This window comes from Symsagittifera roscoffensis, chromosome 3 (genome assembly GCF_963678635.1).
Source record: "Symsagittifera roscoffensis chromosome 3, txSymRosc1.1, whole genome shotgun sequence".
In the NCBI taxonomy this organism is placed as follows: domain Eukaryota; kingdom Metazoa; phylum Xenacoelomorpha; order Acoela; family Convolutidae; genus Symsagittifera; species Symsagittifera roscoffensis.
Window position 1 is genome coordinate 65,424,970 of NC_087064.1, and position 19,261 is coordinate 65,444,230.

At 36.5% G+C, this 19,261-nt stretch overlaps 1 protein-coding gene across 7 annotated transcripts in view; it reads left to right on the top strand.

Moving 5' to 3' along the window:
• Nucleotides 1-19,261, top strand: part of LOC134841998 (protein sidekick-2-like) — a 142,220-nt gene that overhangs the window by 106,169 nt on the left and 16,790 nt on the right. For 6 of the 7 annotated variants that reach the window (XM_063858131.1, XM_063858130.1, XM_063858133.1 and 3 more), the window contains 13 exons: nucleotides 3,230-3,253; nucleotides 4,204-4,361; nucleotides 7,434-7,607; nucleotides 8,448-8,905; nucleotides 9,876-10,019; nucleotides 10,466-11,050; nucleotides 11,514-11,674; nucleotides 11,964-12,346; nucleotides 12,431-12,546; nucleotides 15,239-15,419; nucleotides 16,085-16,205; nucleotides 16,991-17,481; nucleotides 17,987-18,130. In XM_063858131.1, the coding sequence (XP_063714201.1) occupies nucleotides 3,230-3,253; nucleotides 4,204-4,361; nucleotides 7,434-7,607; nucleotides 8,448-8,905; nucleotides 9,876-10,019; nucleotides 10,466-11,050; nucleotides 11,514-11,674; nucleotides 11,964-12,346; nucleotides 12,431-12,546; nucleotides 15,239-15,419; nucleotides 16,085-16,205; nucleotides 16,991-17,481; nucleotides 17,987-18,130 (3,140 nt within the window). The remainder of the gene's footprint in view (nucleotides 1-3,229; nucleotides 3,254-4,203; nucleotides 4,362-7,433; nucleotides 7,608-8,447; nucleotides 8,906-9,875; nucleotides 10,020-10,465; nucleotides 11,051-11,513; nucleotides 11,675-11,963; nucleotides 12,347-12,430; nucleotides 12,547-15,238; nucleotides 15,420-16,084; nucleotides 16,206-16,990; nucleotides 17,482-17,986; nucleotides 18,131-19,261) is intronic. The other variant, XM_063858129.1, reaches the window with a different exon arrangement.

Consider the following 19,261-nt stretch of genomic DNA (forward strand, 5'->3'; position numbering starts at 1 on the left):
CATATGTATGCATTTTGTACCTAGTTGCGAATCCCCTTCTCCCCTTTGCAATACGGGGCTATAGTTAAAGAGATCCTATAAGTGTTATAAATGTTAGTTAACTGTCTAGATAAAGGTTAAATGTTGAAGTGCATAGTTGGCTAATTCGCAGTCTTGATGAGAACAGTCGCTGAAAAAATCTTGAAAAGAAAGTGTGACAAAGAATCAATTGATTACATAAAATATGCCAACCCAATAGATTCAGTTGAATTTGAATTAAATTTTATTTTGTGTGATCAATTACAGTAAATGTTTTTCATGCTCCTTTTTGTCAAATCGATTTCTGTTTAATAATGCACCCTCCCACCGTTCATTTTAGTTGTAGCCCACAAAATTTTGCTTCAAAATCTAACAAATTCGATAACTTTTTGTCATTGAAATTGTTGGATTGAAATGGGACTTCAGGGAAAATGAAGTTATCTTCATTTGATCATTTCTTCGTTTGAGCTGTTGTGTCTCCTGTTTTTTCCCTTGTATGTTTCAATGGAAAGCCTCTTTTGTGTCTTCACTTATCGGTTTAGATTGTGTTGTCTTCCTTGTTCTCGGATTAATCGATCTAAATTCAATTAGAAGTCGCATCTTCTCTTTAAACTTATTCGAAGCGGTGCGAAAGAACGCAATTTTTTTTATTGTGTGACTAAATTGAAGTCAAGTAGACTCACCATTGTTTTGGCTAATCGTTACGCAATTTACTTTTTTTCGTACATGCATTTTCAATCATTAAGTGACGTGTCATGTACGTAGCAGTTGATGGCTCGACATTTAATCGGTAGCTAGGTTAGATTAGTCCGTGTTTGGACCATGTGGACAATTTCGGCCCACATGAACAATCTACACCCAAAATAGACCAATTGAACAATTTCCTAGAAGTGGATTTGGGGGGATTCAAAGATTCGACCACCTGACTACCCAAATGTCACCCCTTTGATACTATTTTAAGACCTCCGTTTTTGGCTGGTTGACACTTAATTTGTTCTAAAGGCACCTTTGGCGCCAATTTATACTATTTTTGAGGGGGTAGTGCGCGCCGAAAAAACACGATCTTTGGTCAAAAGTGTCGAAAAAGTGCCTATAAACGCTTTGTTTTGGTCTGTTTTTTAAAAGGTGGCCTATCTTAGTGTTCTGGGAACGCTCGGAAAATCAATTTGGTCGACCTGAAAATTAGGCTTCTGTGGCTGAGTGGTTAAGGTGTGAGATTCCTAATCTCTAGGTCGCAGGTTACAATCTCAGACGTAGCTCAATTTTTTTTGCTAATTCCAGGCTTATTTTTACTTTTTATTGCACTTTATTGAGCTGCTTTTTTGTGTTCTGACTAGGGTTTGCGAAGCGAAACTTCGCCTCTGTGTAAATGTTGCATTCTTTGCGCGAGATTGATATAAACTTTTCGCAGAGCCCCCCTCAATGATTATGAGTCATTCAATTCTGGTCGTCCTCAAACTTACAATTTTAGTCCCATTGTCTTACGTTGTCAGCTGAAACAAACAGAATAGGCTAAATTTTACTGAGTCTCTCTGTTTGTTTTCTCTGTAAAACTGACACAATTTTGTTTGTTCTTTTAGATCTGGCAATCAGTTCAATCGGTTGTTGAGGATTTGTTTGACCCCATTGTCACTTTTTTATGGTCAGCTCTCTTCTGTGACTCGAAAGGCCTTTGAGAAATCTCTGTTCTAATGTTATAAAGCGATTAAACAATTCAGTATTAATGTTTAATTTAAAACATTCATTGATAAATTATGGCGTATGAATATTCGCATGGTGCTATGAAACGGGTGTTCTGTTTTTTTTTTTTGCGTGTGTGTGAAGAAACCCGTGAAACCACCTTAGTAGTATTGCATCATAAAGGATGGACTAGAAGGGAACTTGTTTTTGGTAGTAAAAGGCTTGATTGAATTCAGTGCAAAATTCTCAGTAGATAACTGTTTAAATTATTCTACTTTCCCTGATAATACGTATTATTGTTCCGAATTTCGAAGAAAATGGAATATTTATGCTCGGTGTGTTATTTATTCAGTCATGCTCTGATGAATGAGCAGTCTTGTGTAAGAACAATCTGTTTCTCTCACTTTCGTGGCTAAAATGTTATTAATTAAGGTATTCAGAAGCTTAAAATTGTTCCGGTAACCGAAGTTACATTGCTCATCCGTAATCATATAGCCCAATCAAAAAATTCTTGTTTTTTAGATCATGGAAATATAACGAATATTGATACAAAAAGGCGCGTTTGTTTCAATCAAAATTCAAGTCACTTAAGTATATGAAGTCTCTTCAAAATCGGACCATTTATTTGATTATCCAGCTGTGTTTTGGTGTTTTTGGTGAGATTAGGATTTAAACGGCGAGGAAGTTTTGAAACAGGCAGTGAATAATCAGAAGCCGGGAGCTGTTTTATTAGACTGAATTGGGACAGTTGTTCTAATCTGCTGAGATATCAATGGGGTTTTGTCTGACTTGGCATTAAATGACTCTTTGGGTATCCCTCGGCCAATTCGTAAAATAATTTGTAGCCTGTTAGCTTGATCTTTGGTATGAAATTGCAGACGGGTGGTGATTTTTGTTTCATTCGTTTTGCCGGCATATGAAGTATTGGTCGAAGAGTCTTGAGGTTCTTGTGGTCAATTATCGAAACTTTATTTAATTTATCTTCTTGTCAGCAACACAAAAAGTTTAAAAATGTTTTTTAGTGCCCATTTTTTAGATCAAGTTTTTCTATGATTTGGTACATTGAATCTAAAACAGGGTTGTTCACATGTAGACTCTGATTGAACTAGTTTGAAAATAAAAATTTGTCACTTTGAGCACAATTTGGTCATTCATTTGAAGGCGACTGGTGATTGAAGAGCGTCTCCTTTTTTTTTAAGTGCTCACTCACGCTATTCGAAGATAGCATGTGTCTCCTTTTACTTTGTGTGGTGATTGGTAGTCATGGAATCACTAGGTTTATAATGTATACTGTTTTTCTAATTAGTAAGCATGATTCGGCTGCCACCTGTGTGAGGTATCTGATTTTCTTGCAAGTTGGGATATCGGTGACTTTCTTGTTTCAAGTAAAACCATTTACAATGAAAATACATTTTTTTGTTTCTGTACTTATACGTCCAGATCGAATTGAAATCCCTCATCCTCATCCTCCGATTCGAACCCCTCCTACCAGCCTAATAAAATTAATGTGATGTGCACTATTGTATTTCAGGTCTCGTCAGCCAGTAGATGATAAGTTAGCTCCTTTCTCACCTGCTTTTGTGCTTCGCTCTCAAACAATATTATTTCAATTCACTCAGTTAAATCAATTAGCACTAACTATATCTGCATCTAATACAACTCATTTCACCAGATACTGACTGATGATTCTAATCTAATACTTTTATAGTCAAACAGTTAAGATCCACTAATTAGCCTTTTCATAGAATTAGATTCTGAAATTATTAGCTTAAATTTTAGTAGTTCGAATAATATTTTGTTTTGTTTTGGACGCTGAAAATACTGGAAAAAATTAACATTTAAAAATAATAGTTTAATGCTTAATTATGATTCTTAAATGTCAGCTTCCTTATTATTTATGAAAATTGTCATTTTCTCATGCACAAATTTTTTCCTTTTGATTTGGAAGCTTGCATACTGGAATATAAAATATACATTGGCAAAAAAAAATCAATTTTTGGGCAAAATCCAAGCAAAGTGTGCCGATCATCCCATGTGAGTGTTTTTTTTTTCGAAAGTACATCTAAAAGCTCTCAGAAGTTGGGGAGGGGGTTTATTGGCATGCTCCTAATTAAGGTATGCGACAAATGGTTGGCTTAATTAAAAAGTGTGTCGTCCAATGTTTTGTGTGGGTTGGAAGCATCTATCCATGTTAATATCAAGTCATAACTGGTTCACTTCACTGCACATTAGTTCATTTGTTGTTTCGCTTATTCGAACTCAATTATTTTTAGCTAACTGGAATAAATTGCAAAAGCAAGAAAATATTTTTTTCCGTCCGGGAATGGAACTCTGGGCCTGTCAATGATGCAAGTTCTTAGCAATGAAGCAAGTTCTGAAAAAGGCGCACGATTAAATCTAGACCAAATCGCGAAATGCTTACAACAGTAATCTATCAAAGCCAATGAATGAAAAATTTCAAAAACTTTGGAGGCTAGGAAATTCACAACTTTTAACTTGTTTCAGAAATGTGAAGGTGAGAGAAGGTGTAATAGATGGGACAACTATCGTGAACAACTCTCTCTACATAGACCGTATAGACGGGGAGAGAGCGGGCATTTACACGTGTGAAGTGGACACCATAGCAGGCTTCGAGTCATCAAGCGGAAACTTCTCTGTTTATTGTAAGTTTGTGTATTGTTGTAAGCTTTCGGTATATCTCTTTTCGTAGTTTGTTATGAAAGAAATGTTTGTCATTTCAATCGGTTGATATACTCCTATGATTTTTTGTACCGATTTAATTCAGGAAAGTTTTAAATTTGATCACGCTCATATTTGACTTTTTGAGACTTGACTTTTGATTTCTTTTTGTTCCGACTTTCGAAGAAAGTCACGGAATATTTGTGCTCAGGGTGATTCTTTTTCTCCAGACTAATTTCCTCTATTTTAATTAGCCATTTTTGAATGGATTTTTTATATCATCTGAAAGCTATTGATGTCTTGAGATCAAATCTAAAAAGATTTTTTCAACCTGTGATCAAATTTCGAAAAGTTATTGTTCCGACCATAGAAAATGGTGAGTAGCTTTGTATTCGCGTTTCTTTAGTTTTTTTTCGACGCAAAATCAGGTGCCACAAGTAATCATGGGAATGATTTGAGTGATATATTATATTAAAGCTTTTTCAGTCGTGATTCGAACGTCTTTAAAAAAACTTTCGAAGAATTTTTTCAGTGTAAATAAAAAAAAACGTTTAAATATTTGATTTTCTGCGTATTTTAGAGCGAATATCGAGCAGGGCTATTTTTTTTCTCAACTAAATCAGTTACCACAAATAATCATTGGGTTTAGTGGAGTGATATATCATAATGAAGCCTTTTTAGCCCTGATTCCAAAGACAAACTCAATTATACGACAGCAATTGTTTATGTAACCTGGAACAAGGGGCAGGTGCCAGTCAGGGTTCTTGGCTGTTTGCTGTTTGAACGCTTTCCTTTTTCTCCTCACAAGTGCATCTTTCAATGACAATTTTTTTCTAAGTTCCCAGCTGGGTTTGAACCCTGTCGTGCTGCGTATCGATCACCAATGCTACTAACTGTGCCAAGCACGCTATAAAACTTAAAACAAATCAAATTTTTACATAGCGAGCCACATGAACAATAGACAACAGATTTTAGATATTGAGTTTTTTGTAGGGCTGTTTAGCTCAAATCCCTGTGAGGACGCGAAGCAGCTTGATTTATTAGTGCCAATTTGATCATTTGAACGATAGTGCAGTCCATTTTTTTTAAATTTTCAATAAATCAAATCGATCAAAGTAAAAAAAGAGTTAAAAAAATCAACTGTCGTACCTGGGCTCGAACTGATTCCCCTGGTATAATGGACATTTGATCATGAAAGAATATAAAATCAATTAAACACTGAAGAGAACAAAAATGGAAAAAATTCAAGTTGTTCAGATCAAACTGAGCAGCCTTCAAATTATTCCTATTCCTAAAACCGCAGGTGTTTACCGTTTTTAATTAAAGAGATATGAATGTTTAATTTCGGATAACATTGAACATAAGTTTGGAGATTCTTTTTTGTCTACTGGGTTTGGGAGTTGGCGATAGATACACTTGACCACTGAGCTTTCTGATTATGAAAAACGAGAAATTTTTCTGTTTACTCGATAGGCAAGTTGAGAAAATAATTAAAAATCTCCGATCAGCATTTGAACCTGGTCATACGGTGTGTGAGGCAAAAATATATACGCTCGGCTATGAAGGTACTTAACAACATTAAAATTTTTCCAAATTTGTTTTTTTTAATTCCCCGATTCTTCTCGGAAGAAAGTGGAATTTCTCCCAGTGAAGTGAATGGAAATTGCACTTCCAGTTTGCGTATTCCCTAGCTTGGGAAGCAAGTCACAATGGAAAAAACGAGGACAAAATAGCGGTAACTTTGCGAGATCGGATTTATACCCTCCAATGTCATTAAGTTGAGAACTCGCGGTGGCTCGTTAAAAGTGGATGGAACTCGTACGAAAAGATTACCGAAAAGCTTACCGAAAAGATTACGAAAAGTTGCATGCGCTCGTACGAAAAGATTACCGGGAAGTCAAGGTGGTCGGCGTTCTCCCCCATCTTACCCCCTGGACTTCCCCGTAAACACCTTTTCTTACCGGGCTCTTTCTCACTTGGTCTAGAGGTAAAGCACGCGCCTTCGGATCATAAAGTCTAGGGTTTGAGGTACGACTAGGTTTCGTCTACTTATTTTTTTAATGGCTTATGATCCAACCCCTAGATTTTTTCTTCAAAGCTTCATTTTTCTTCTCTTCTGATTAACTTTAAATGATAGAGCGAATTCCAATTTTGTTCAAAAATCCTTCTATCATTTAAAGTTAACCAGGTTTGATTTTGTTTGATTGTTTTGCTCAAATAGGTTTGCATAACGCTGTATTGACTGCGTTACCTCATTCTGCTTCGCATAAAGGGCGAAAATAGATAGGTATGCTTTTGTTTATTTCAGAGGGAATGGGGCGGATAAACTCTGAATTGCAATTTTTTTAGCTCTAAATTTTACATTTTGTTTTCGGATCTGCTGGTGTCTGCCCACGTTAAGTTTTATCGCAGAAGTTGCCGCTCTCTGATTGATTCTGCATGCAAATTTAATTGCAGTGATATTATTACTTGAATAGTTTTCCTCAAATTGCACGTCGTTCGAAACAACGTATTTCTTCCTATTTTTCTTATTGTTTCCCTCTCAATTTCTCTTATATCACTCTGACACTGAGAGAATGACGCAAATTTTCCGACAAATAAACAGCTGCGGAAAAGTTCAATATCGCATCGGCAGCGCTGGAGAGAGTTGAGATTGGAAATCTTGGTTTTTCATTTAATGTTTTGGCTAGTCAATAATGTCAAAAAAATTGATTATTTAATTTAAACATTCATTTTTGTTCCGACGACTGAAAATGGGGAGGAGCTTTGTATTCTGGTGTTTTTTTTTTTTTTTTTGGTTTTTCACCCAAAATCAGGTACCCCAAAAAAGGTAAGCACTAAACCAAATGCATGTTTCATCTTCATTATTTTTCTGAAGGTCTAGTGCTTGCCACTTATATTCCGCTTAACAGATTTTTAGCAGATATTTAAAAAAATACGTTAAACTTAGAAAAATGAATCAGTTAAAATTGTTATATAATCATTTTTTTTTGTAATATGGATGAACTATGCATATAGTAGTAGTTTATCTAACGGTTCATCCAATTGTGTTTCAGCTGCTCCCTCCTCGCCTGTGAAGCCGTCAGTGGAGCTATTCACAACTAATAGACAGGGAGACAGTGCCACCCTCAGTTGGCGAACAGTGGCAGATGGCAACAGTCCCATCTCTCACGTCATAGTCCACTTCAGAAAGACTCAAGCACAGGGACAAGATATCATCAACGAAGAAGGTATGTTGGGTTATATAGTCCACAAACCTTCAAGGGTATTTTCATTTATTTTTGTGCAGACGAATATTATCTTTGTTTTTGATGAAGGGTTTTCAATCGAAATATTAAGTCTATCGAAATTTCGTTCGGATCAACCCTCGAAGGAATTGATCGTCCGATCAAAAAAAAAAAAAAAAAAAATCGACTTTCAAATTTTATTTTCCGCATCAGCTCAATTGCCTGCTTTGTAGATATGAAGCACCCTCTGGCATTTGATAACACTCTTGTGATGTTTTAATGTTTTTGCTTTGGGGAGATAGTTCAATTGGTCATTACGAGGGGCAGGAGGGCCGTTGCTTAATTGATCCGAAAATTTTTAAGTGGAGTTACTTATTTAGGTCGTGAACACTTTTTTCATGGTAAACGAAAAATTCTTGAAAGCTGTTGGCGCCCAAATCAATTAAATCGAGGTTTGACTTTTTATCTCTTTTTAGGTTCAATTTGAATTAATTTTATAAATGGAAGGCGATTTTTTATGGCTTTTCCAGCCTAGTGACAGAAATATTATACAGCCTCCATGTTGTGTTTTTATTATCGAGGGCTATAATATGCTGAAAGGGCTGTAATGGGAAATAGCCTTGAAAATTACCTATTGATCCAGTTTTTGGGCTGGTTTTGCCTTAAAAGATTATTAGAATTCAGAGAGCTGTAAGGTCGTATATGTATATATTTTTTGGAAAGCAGTTTTTTTTTCAGTTCCTTGACACGTCTTCATCTGTGTGAGCTGTTTTGCACATTCATGCTTTAGTGTTTTTGTCTCCAAATTCTCTGAATAGTCATAAATTGTGAAGTGGTGTTTAGATATCAGCTGGGAAACATTCGTTACGAAATATCCGCCGCCTAGTTCTGACATGACGAAAGTGAGACTTTTATCTGTTTTGAAGCCATGGAGCTCTTATGTGTTCAAAGTGCAACTGAACAACTCAATCGGCTATGGGAAGTTCAGTGATCTCAGCAATCCAGTTGTCATTCCCGAATCAACGCCAGACAGGGCGCCGGATAATGTAATCGCCACAGCTGTAAATTCCACAGCTGTTGAGGTCACATTCTCACCTGTAAGCTCAGAACATGCTAATGGGAGGATTGTGGGTTACCATGTTGAATACGGCTATGTGGGATTGCAAAGAAGACCCATGAATTTGGAGATTGACAGTGCCTATGCCTACTTGGTCGTGATATCGAAGCTCGGAGTTTACGAGACAGTAGAAATTGCAGTTGCTGGGAGAACGGCCAAGGGAATCGGACCTTTGAGTGATAAGGTCAGAAAAGTGGCTCTTTTTTCTTTTCTCACTAACCTCACTTAAGCAACAATTTTACGGTGGAATGAGGGATTTTAAAAGGTTAAGTATGAAGACCAAATATATTTTCTTAGCCTAAAAAGTCCGCTTGACAATTTTTATAACAATCGGACAATATCAACAAACAATTACTTGTAAAAGTTCAAAGATGGGGGGGGGGGTGGTAGTAGTAGTAGAGGAAAGAGCCAGAAAATGAAGACGTTTATGAATGGTTTATGAAGAGAATCTTGGTTTATAAAGATCTCGCGTTTTAGTCTGGTTTGAAATTTTTGGCATTAATTTAGGCTTCAGTGAAACGAGTTGTAGCATCCAAGTCAAGTTATCAGCAATAATAAGTAGCCTGAGAATTGAAAAGGGAAAAATAATAGTTAAAATGTGGTGTAAGATTAAAATTCTGTTAATTGTAGCTTCCTTTAGTAGTATTTTACAATAGCGTACTCTTTGTATAAAAGTCGATGAACGTAGTCAAGACTCTTATATACGTCGCAATTATATATACTTTTTTTTCACGAAAATTTTTAAATTTGTTCAGGCTCAAATATACTTTTTCGCGGTTTGACTTTTGATTTCTTTTTAAGTTCACTTCATTTCCTTTGTTAAAAGGAAGGCGAACTCCACTATCGAACAGTGAAAGCTAAAAGGTCACGAAAAACGTTAAGAGGTTTCGAAATTGGAATTTAATTCTCGGATAACCCAGCGAACTAAAAAATTTACTTATTGATCCAGTTGTTTTCTCAAATTAAGTAAATTTTATCAAAAAAAATTAATTGTCCAAGAAATTCAAAGAGCTTCAAGGGCATCTATTTGTTTCTTTGAAATTTGAAAGCTGAAGTTTTTTCAACGAACAAGTCGATTTTTTCCGTTTCTTTGCGTTCATTGACTCTTTTTCAACTTTCAGTTGGCTAAGTGTATAATTACTGATGTTGTTTAGGTTCAAGTGAGGACTTTGGAGGATGTGCCTTCGAAGAATATCAAGTTGTCTTTTGACCAGAGGGATGTTACATCGACCAGTGTGAAAGTGAGGTGGTCCAAAGTGTCCTCGCAGTACTGGAGGGGACCTCAGAAACACTACCTGGTGAGAATGAGATCTGAATCAGAATATTTGTCATCATAAAATGTGTTTTTCTTCGAAATTATTATACTTGTGTTTTTATGTAAATTGAATAATTCGGCGACCGATAAGTTTGCAGATTAGTCTGAAAGGGTTTTAGTATGTTTCGCAACTTGAGCACCATACGAGATTTTACTGAGGGTGTCTAAATCGAGTGAAATAAGCCACCTTACATCTTAGATTCATTCCGCTCTACAAGTATTGTCGAAACAATAGGGACGCAAACGCAACTAAGTTGTAGCGTGTAGTTTTATGAATTTCAAATAATTCGAAAATCAAAATTGAAGTTTTCTTCTTAAAGAAGGTCGAAATGCAGTTTGACATGCTGAAAAATCTAAAATAGAAAAATATAATTATACGGAAACTACTATGACCCATTTAAGACAGGAGGACGAAAGTTTCTTTTTAAGATTTATGTCAGCGATTCAGTGGAGAACAGAGAAATTGAAGTGGAACCCCAACACGTATCCTACACCATCCAAGACCTGAAGCCATTCACCAAGTACAGAATATCAGGCTCACTTTTCAACGGCTTCCACTACCCTGAAAAGGATAGCAATGTGTTGGAGGTCACGACTGACGAATCGACAGCAGGACCTGTTAGTAAGATTCGTCTGTTCGATGTAACCGACCAGTCGGTGCGACTCGTGTGGTCCGAGCCACGAGAGCCGAACGGAGTCATATATGCCTACTCGGTCGAGCTGTACAAACTGAAGGTTGGATCGTATGACGAAACCATGACCTTGAGTGACCCTAAAGTGGTTCAATTTGTGAAGAAGTATTCATCGTCTGCAGACAAAACGGAAATTTCCATTCCAGAGTTGAAGCAGTCCTCGCAGTATGTGGTGAATATCATGGCCCTGACCAAATTAGGAAAGGGAGAGAACACTGTGTTCTCGTTTTCGTCCAGTGTGCCGCCGACCTTGCCCGAGCCACCCAATAATATCGAAGTGGTCAATCTCACAGCAACAGCAGCTTGTCTTCAGTTTTCGCATGTGAGTATTGATTAGTTAACTGGAGTTTTGACTAGTTAACTGGATGGAGATATAACAGTTAAAATTTGAAAATAATTTTGTAAAAAATGCATTAGGCTCAATTTTAATTTTTTAAAAAAATTGGGCGTTCTTCGAAGATGGGATTTTTCAAAATATAGTTGATTTTGTAGATTATAAGCAAATTATTCCCTTCTTGAAAACGACTGATTTTTTTTGAATTGTTAATCATTTGAGTTGTAGTCGAAAGTATTTAGTTAAGAACTTTTTAAATCGTTTTGCGGATCATGTGCAATATTAAGCTCTTAGGCACCCCCCATACCCCCGCCCACAGGTTAGTAAAAAAAATTATCGACACATTACAGTAGGTTTTTTTTTTATAAAATCGAAGAGGGGGCTATAATGGGAAAGATCTCAATGTTTCAATTTGATTTGGTCATTTTGGATGACTTTTCTTGTTTTAAAGGGGTTCAGTGGTCACACTTCAATTAATACGTGGATTGTGGAGGTCAAAATGGACTCTCGTGCCTCGTGGACTCATGCTCTGAGAACAAACGTCACAGACAAGCCAGAGTTGACATATCTACAATTGCACGATGGGTTTCTAACACCATTCACACACTATACGTAAGCATGTTTATTGACCCTCTAATTGACCTGTAGTTGATTTGGAATTAAATCAAAACCAATAAAATGTTGCCATTCATTTAGATTTGTTTTTACCTGCAAAGCAAACAATCTTTGCTTGATATTTTCTATGAAACTTAAGATTTTGGGCCATTTAACGGTATTTACAATGAAATACAAGCTCTTTCTTTTCGGTTTTTTCTTTTACAAACTCTTGTGTTAGTGTTAGGATAGGATGGTAAGAATAATTTTGCTCTTTTGCTAGTTAAAATCAGTGTTTTGGTTTCAGAGCCAGAATCACATCCTGCAACATCGTCGGCTGCAGCAGACCAAGTGCCACCTCAATCTCATTCCAGACTCAGCCAGACCTTCCCAGAATTCCGCCTCCGAATATCCTAGTGAGAGCTATCAGCTCCACCGAAGTAGAAGTAGCCTGGAGTCTCCTTTCAGAACGAGACTGGAACGACAAGATATCGAATTGTAGATTCAACGTGCAGTTTAGTTCCAGTTCAGATAGTGGAGTAATGAAGAAAATCGAACTAGATACGAAGAGTAATGAGACGGCGATTCGAGGCTTGAAGCCGAATAAGATGTACACTATTACTGTGATGGCAAAGAATAGTCGAGGAGAGCGGCTTGGCAACAGAATTGATGCAAAGACGTTCGAAAGTCGTAAGTTGAACAATTTTCCAACCCTGGAGTGTTGTGCGAATAATAAATGTCCAAGTTGTTTATGTTGTGTGTTGGATGTTTTAGTTCCATGTGCACCGTCTTCTTTGATGCATAGACCATCGGAGGAGCCGAACTCACTCATTGTCGGGTGGGTGGAGAGTTCGCAACAGTGCCAGAGAGGAGAGATACTCTATTACGAGGTAGTTATTTCATCCATTCAAGTTTATCATTTTTTTAAGAGTCAATGAAACTAGTGATGACACTTATAACAGTCGTGTTGATTTTTTTTGAATTTTTGTTCACGCTCAAATATGATCCTTTTCTTTAAAAGTTCGATTCAAGTTCTTTGCTGAAGAGAAGGAAAATCATGCTGGACTTATGATTTAAAAACGGGTTTCATTTTAAGATTTCCCAGCCGAATAGAAATTTATCTATTGATCCAGTTTTCTTGGGTTAATTTTTATTAGAGTCGAGGAGCGTGGTGAATTTTGATTTATGTTTTTTTTTTCAGGAAAAATCATAAAGTTTGTTCACGCTCAATTTTTTTTGCGGTTTGACTTATGATTTATTTTAAAGTTCAGTCATTTCCTCTGTTAAAGGAAGGTAAACTCCACTATCGGACAGCGAAAATGCAAAGGTCACAAAAACGTCCTTGATTTCTAGTTTCCAAAGTGGAGTCTTCAGTTAATTTTGAGGGTTCATTTCGGAATAATAAAATTTACCTTTAGATCCAGTTTTCTCGACACTTTCTTGATATATTTGGCTTAATTTTATGAAAAAAGTGGCAAGATATAATATATATTTTTTTCAAATTCGAAGAGTTTCAAGGAAATATATTTTTATTTGAAATTTTTAAGAAAATGTCTGTCATAAATTTTTATGGAAATTCAAAGAGGTAAAAGACGATGTATTTTTTCGGGGAAATTCGAAAGTTCTGTGAAATTTTCAAAAATGGTCAATATGGTTTTTGGTCTTTTTTGTCTGATTGCTATGATATTTTTTATACGACGTGAAATTTCCAGGCGCAAAAAGGCTACAATTGAGAATTGAGAAATGCTGTTAAAAAAATTAATGCAAATTGTAATGTGGGTAAATCATAGAAACGGACTATCCTTAGGCAGACCTAACTGCCTTTGATAGATCCTCTGTGAGTCGCAGTAACGAAATCTTATATATTAAATAAAAGTCTGAATTAGCTGATAGTTTTTTTCAAAAAACATCGCTTGCTCCAAGTTTGTATTTGCGAATTGACAGGCCATCAAAAGTAGCTCGAGTTACTTCCGGGTTCTATCGCTCGAACAGCTTGCTCGAAAAGTTTTTTTTCGCGAGTTGTTCGAAGCTATCAAAAACAGTTTGAAAAGTTTCAAACTTTCCTTGCTTACCCTTGCGATAGCAAGTGTATTGCAATCGGGTGCTAGACTTCTTTTTCCAGTAAACAACTTTGTCAACAGATTTCAGCGTGACATGCATGCAGTATGTGCGTCGTATATTTGCGCTCATTGGACTATTACTCTTACTGTGCATCCCTATTCCGCTTTGTTTTTACAATCCAACTAAATCGCTTATTTGAATTTTAGTTTTGTTACATTATAGTTGCTTGTAGTGTTCTGATTTACCTCTGCTATTTGTTTGTATTTTTAAAAAACTTTGACATCGTATATCTTTCCTTTTGTTTTTTTTTCGATTAAAAACTTTTTTCTGCCCAAATGATATCCGCCTATATTTTATCAGGTTGGTGACCTATTTTCGGGTTGTTTCAATGGAAACATATTTTTTATTTTCACCTCTGGATAGCTCAAAATGCTCAACATCCTAATAGAATTTATAATTCAAATTTTTCATGACAACAGGTTTTTTATCGCATTTTTGTTTTTCCTTTTTTCCTGCTTGTTAGGTTTCGGCCTATGGTATAATGGCTTATCAGATTCATATTGCGTCCTTCAACAAGCGAAAAAATGCGTGTCTGTCTTTTGAAGGCGAAGGTGGCGTAATGACTTCTTATTATTCTTAACTTTTTTCAAGAGAAGCCAGCCAATTAACTTGAACTATTTCAAATTTCATTGCTGGAATAGTTTATTACACTAGAGTCAGCTTAGTGTATTATTAAGAACCGTCTTTTTTTTCTATCCTAAGTCGCAAATATTATTACTCGATTTTAGAAAATTTCTAACTCAAAATTTCTCGCAATTTTTTGAAATGCGTAATTTATAGAAAATTTGGCTTTATGCTTTGCGATTTGTTACATGTACAGTTAGTGTGATGCCTTCAGTTTATTATGTTTTAAATTATCAATCGCAAAATTGTGCCTTTTGTATCTGGTGCCTTTTGCTGAATTGCATTGGCAATTTATTAGCATATGTAGCTGCTTTATTCGTGACTAGTGTTTGTCGTTGGTTATGTGCGTGGGTGAGTGGCTAGTGCGTGAGACTCAAAATCTCTTGATTGCAGTAGGTTGTAGATCGAATCTAGACATAACCAAATTGGTGCTAATTCGAGGCTTATTATTTTTTTATTGAACTTTCTAGAACTGCTTTTTGTCATGTTCTCGCTAGTTTCTGCGAAGCGAAGCATCGCCTCTGTGTTTAGATATTTAAGACATGGTAAAAATTAAATAATTTGATATTCAAATTTTAAGTTGCTCATAAATCAAATTAATTTTGGAAATTTAACGCGTAAGCTGCTTTTTTGTTATTAAGAGTATGCGTTGAAATTGTTGCTCGGCTAATTTTTTCGACTGTCCGGTAAAGTACGCAATTAATTTTTAAGAAAATATATATTTTATTATACTTCTATATATACTTTCAACTTTGTTGTTATCGTATCACCATCATTATACGTACGTAGTATGATGAAATTCTTGACGTGAAACTCGAGGGTTTGTTTTATTTGCAGGCACAGCTGCTGTACAACCAGAAGCCGATTGAGACAATTAAAGTGGAGGTCAGTGAAAACATGATGGCAAAGTTTTATGGTCTTCGTAGCAACTTGACCTACTACGCACAAGTGGCTGCTGTAAATGGAGCTGGCAAGGGAGAGTGGTCGAAGCCTCTGAAGAAACGCGCCATTCCTCGAGGTAACGAATTCGTCTATGGGTAATTCTCTCATTGCCCAATTCTAAAAATGAGGGTGGTATCCAGTTACGTAGCAGTATTTAGACATACTGACATCTGCGTATACATACTCGTCAGTAAGCAGACAAATACTGTATTAACCAATCAGAATCGAGACTAATAATTATTTATTTCGTAAGATAGCGTCCTCATCTCGATTCTGATTGGTTAATGTAATATTTGTCTGCTCACTGACGAGTATGAATACGCGCTTGTCTAAACACAGGCCGCACTCCGTGCCATCCAAAGTGCGAATATCGAAAGAAGGAATTGAAGCGTGCTAAAATATGTCGACGCAAACGAGCAAATTCATTGTCTCGCTATAAGAATAGGCAGTGCGCAAAAGAAAATGGGTGCTAAAAATAATGGTTTTTCATGTAGTTTTCGTAGAGCCTCTGACTAGATCGTAAACCTGAGAGTTGTAAGAAAGGTTAATTTTTTTTTGGAAAAAAGCTCAACTTTTTATTTAAAAAATGGCGTTTCGTTAGTATAATTTGTTGAATCAAAGCAGGGGTTTTTGAATTTCATCATTTTGTTCAATGGTCGACGGAGTCAACGAAAGGTTTTAAGGTCTGTTTCGAAAACTATTTGTTCCATTGATGAGGAATCAGCAGGTGTTTCGTTTCAGTTCCCGAGAAACCTGAGAATGCGTGGATTTTGATGCACCGAGGACCGCCCTGCTCTTTCGAAGTGTTTGGCAAGTTCTTCAAAGAAGACTTCGTAGAGCAAATACATCTCGACTACTCCTTGTAAGTTCAAAGTAGTTGCCACCTTCTAATAGGAACTGAAGGGTAAGCTCAGCAGATCAAATATATCAGTTCAAAAGTATTGGAATAGGGCCAATTTGTATAAAATCAGAAAATACAGTGACAGTGAAAATAACAGAGTATCTTAGTTTCTTATTTATAGGAGCAATTGAACGACAAATATGCTGGTATAGAGCGGACTCAGGATTTTCTCAAGAGGGGGCGGATTTTCAAAAAAAAATCGAAAATTTTCTCAACTTTTTTTTTCAAGGTCGGCCAAATTAATTTTCCACGCTCTCCCAAAGGACTTAAAAGACCCTGCTTTGGCCCAATTTTGTGCGCCGCAGGCAAAATTTTGAAAAACATGCCAAACAAGTTGTTTTTAGGAAAATTTTTTCCACGAAATCGAGTTTTTCAGCGCTCGCTCCCCCTCAAAATTGGCGCCGAAGGCGGCTTTAGAACGATTTTAGGGTCCGTCAGCCAAACATTGATACCACAAAATAGTACAAAGGGTGACCTTTTGGGTCGGCAGGGGGTCGAATCCCTGAGGGGGGGAGGTGTCCCTCCCCTAAATCCGCCCCTGTATAGAACAGGGGCGGGGGATTATTATTTTCAAAGTCTAAAAACTTGACCACTAATTGCTTACTTATACTGGGGAGGCTAGTAATTATTAGGAAATTGGGATCTATTTAACCACCTCCCCCTTTCAAGAAGGAGGAGTGCGATTGTAATGAAGATTCGGAAGTTGTTATCCAGGTCTTTTATTTTTATTTTTTTTTCAATTTTAGCAATAAAGGAAGCGAAGTGACTGCTGATTCCGAAGTGAAAAATGCCGAAGATTTTGTCGACGTTGAGTCCAAGTGGTTCAGCAAGACCATAGATGCATGCAGTGACGAAGGATCCATCTCAGTGTCTGTATTTTTCTCAAACTCTCTCGGAAACAGCGGCAAGAAATTGTTCAGCACTTTTATTCCGAGCAAGGGAGCAGAGATTAGATTGGACGCGTTCAACAATTTAAACGAAGACACGACATCGCGAGAAAGTTCGATTTCGTGGAATCACAACGAAAAAGTCAAAGTGCAGAATTTCTCATTGAGTGTAGTCCACTTGGTAGATGAGTTCACAAATGATATGCCAGAGTTAGGAGTGACTAGTTATGACAATTCAGCTAAAATAGTCGGGTTGACTCCGAATCAGAAATATGAAATAACCATTGCAGCGAATGGTTTCTTTGGGGATTGTGCAAAAACGAGTGCGATTATCACAACAGAACCCGATAGTAAGTCGTGTCTAGTATTCTTTTTAAAATCATTTCCCTTGTATCACTCAAAGGTAACATAGACAGAATCTCTCTGTAGGAGAGATTTTTTAGAATTTAAAAGCTAGAACTGGACATAATTTACAGAAATTATATAATGTGACCAGACCTTATGTATTTTGATACCATTATGTTTGTCTGTTTGTTTTTGGAGGTTGAAGCTGCCCACAAAAAAAATATCTGGTCAAAATATATGCGCTTAACTTCTGGTCAAAATAGGGTCTTTTTAGTGTTCTTGAAGTGCTCGGAAATTCAGTTTAGTCGACTTAATGACTTAAAAAAAGGTAGACAAAATTTTCGAATAATTTTTGAAAATTGCCCCCCCCCCCTGGAGAAAATACTAGATCCGCCCCTGGTTGCTCGTATCTATTTTGTGATGCTGAATAATTATGATGAAATTTAATACGTAGATAATGTTAAATGGGAATTGCCGATATATCTACAGTTATGACTGTTGTTGATTTAGTTCCGGACGCAATACCGAGGATACCAGACTACACAATTAAGTCACGCAGAGTAGAATTATCCGGTCTCTCAGTCTCTGACAAGAAACTGAATGGAAATCTAGTCAAATACGAGTTACAGTACAAGCTGAGAGAGAATTCAACAGGTTTGCATTTCTAATCTGTGAAATTAACTGTATTATCATCAAACAACAGCAGATTGTGTTATAATACGATTCCTTTTTTTCTCGAAGCAAGCCTCACATTTCATCGAAAAACTTATTTGCTACTTTGACACGCGCTACATACCTGCTTTAAAGCACTTACATTATTGCTTGTTGTTCCAACTTTCGAAGAACGAGCGGATTATATATGCTTTGAGGTTTTTTATTCAGCCAATTTTCGACTATTTAGCTAGGCGTTTTGGACGGAAATTTTTTATACCATCAGAAAGATATGTTGTCCGTAAGCGACGGATTCAATCGGGTCTATTTGACTTGAAGCTAGTCATTTGGTCATATCTTTAGATTCGAGACGCTTAATCCATCTCTTTGTGTTTTAAATAGCGTGTGGGGTAAAAGGAAACGAAAAAAAATTAAGAAAAAAAAACTTTTTTTTTAGATAATTGATCCATTTTTCACTTAAAAACTTTTAATTGGCTTCAAAGCGCTGTTGGAACATTCAAGGCTTTGTCATGATTTACGAGCAGTCCTGGTTTTTTTAAGCAGTTATCTTTGATAGGAGGCAGTCGTAGTGTATAGTGATTTTCCGCTCTCTATAGCAAATGTGGATTTTAATTGTTAGACTTCACTGTGGAGTAAAAAAAAGACTCAGCTACTGATTTAGTTTTCCCAACATGGGTTCGTTTCTTCCAAAAAGTTTCAGTCATTACACTGGCGATTAGCAAGGATATTGCAACATGTTACTATACTTTGAATTCTAGTACCTGTATACTAGACTTTTTTCACGTAAACCGCTTTGTCTACAGGACTCACCTGAATCCTTCTCGAGAAATATTCTGTTTCAGATAAAGTTTTCGGCCTGATATTTGTCGGCTTTGTTACTATGATTTTTTGAAGTTCTATTTCAATTCGTGTGCTGAAGGAAGGAACTTTTAGCTCTCATATACATAAGTGCAAATGGTGTGAAGAATGCTTTTAAGTTTCAAATTTCTTAACGTCTCCGACACACTTAGCCTGAATAGAGCGATTACGCCTGGAATGGTATATGTCGTGGGTTCGAATCTGAGCAGGACCTGTTTGTTTTTCAAACGGGAAATATTGTTTCAGATAAATTTT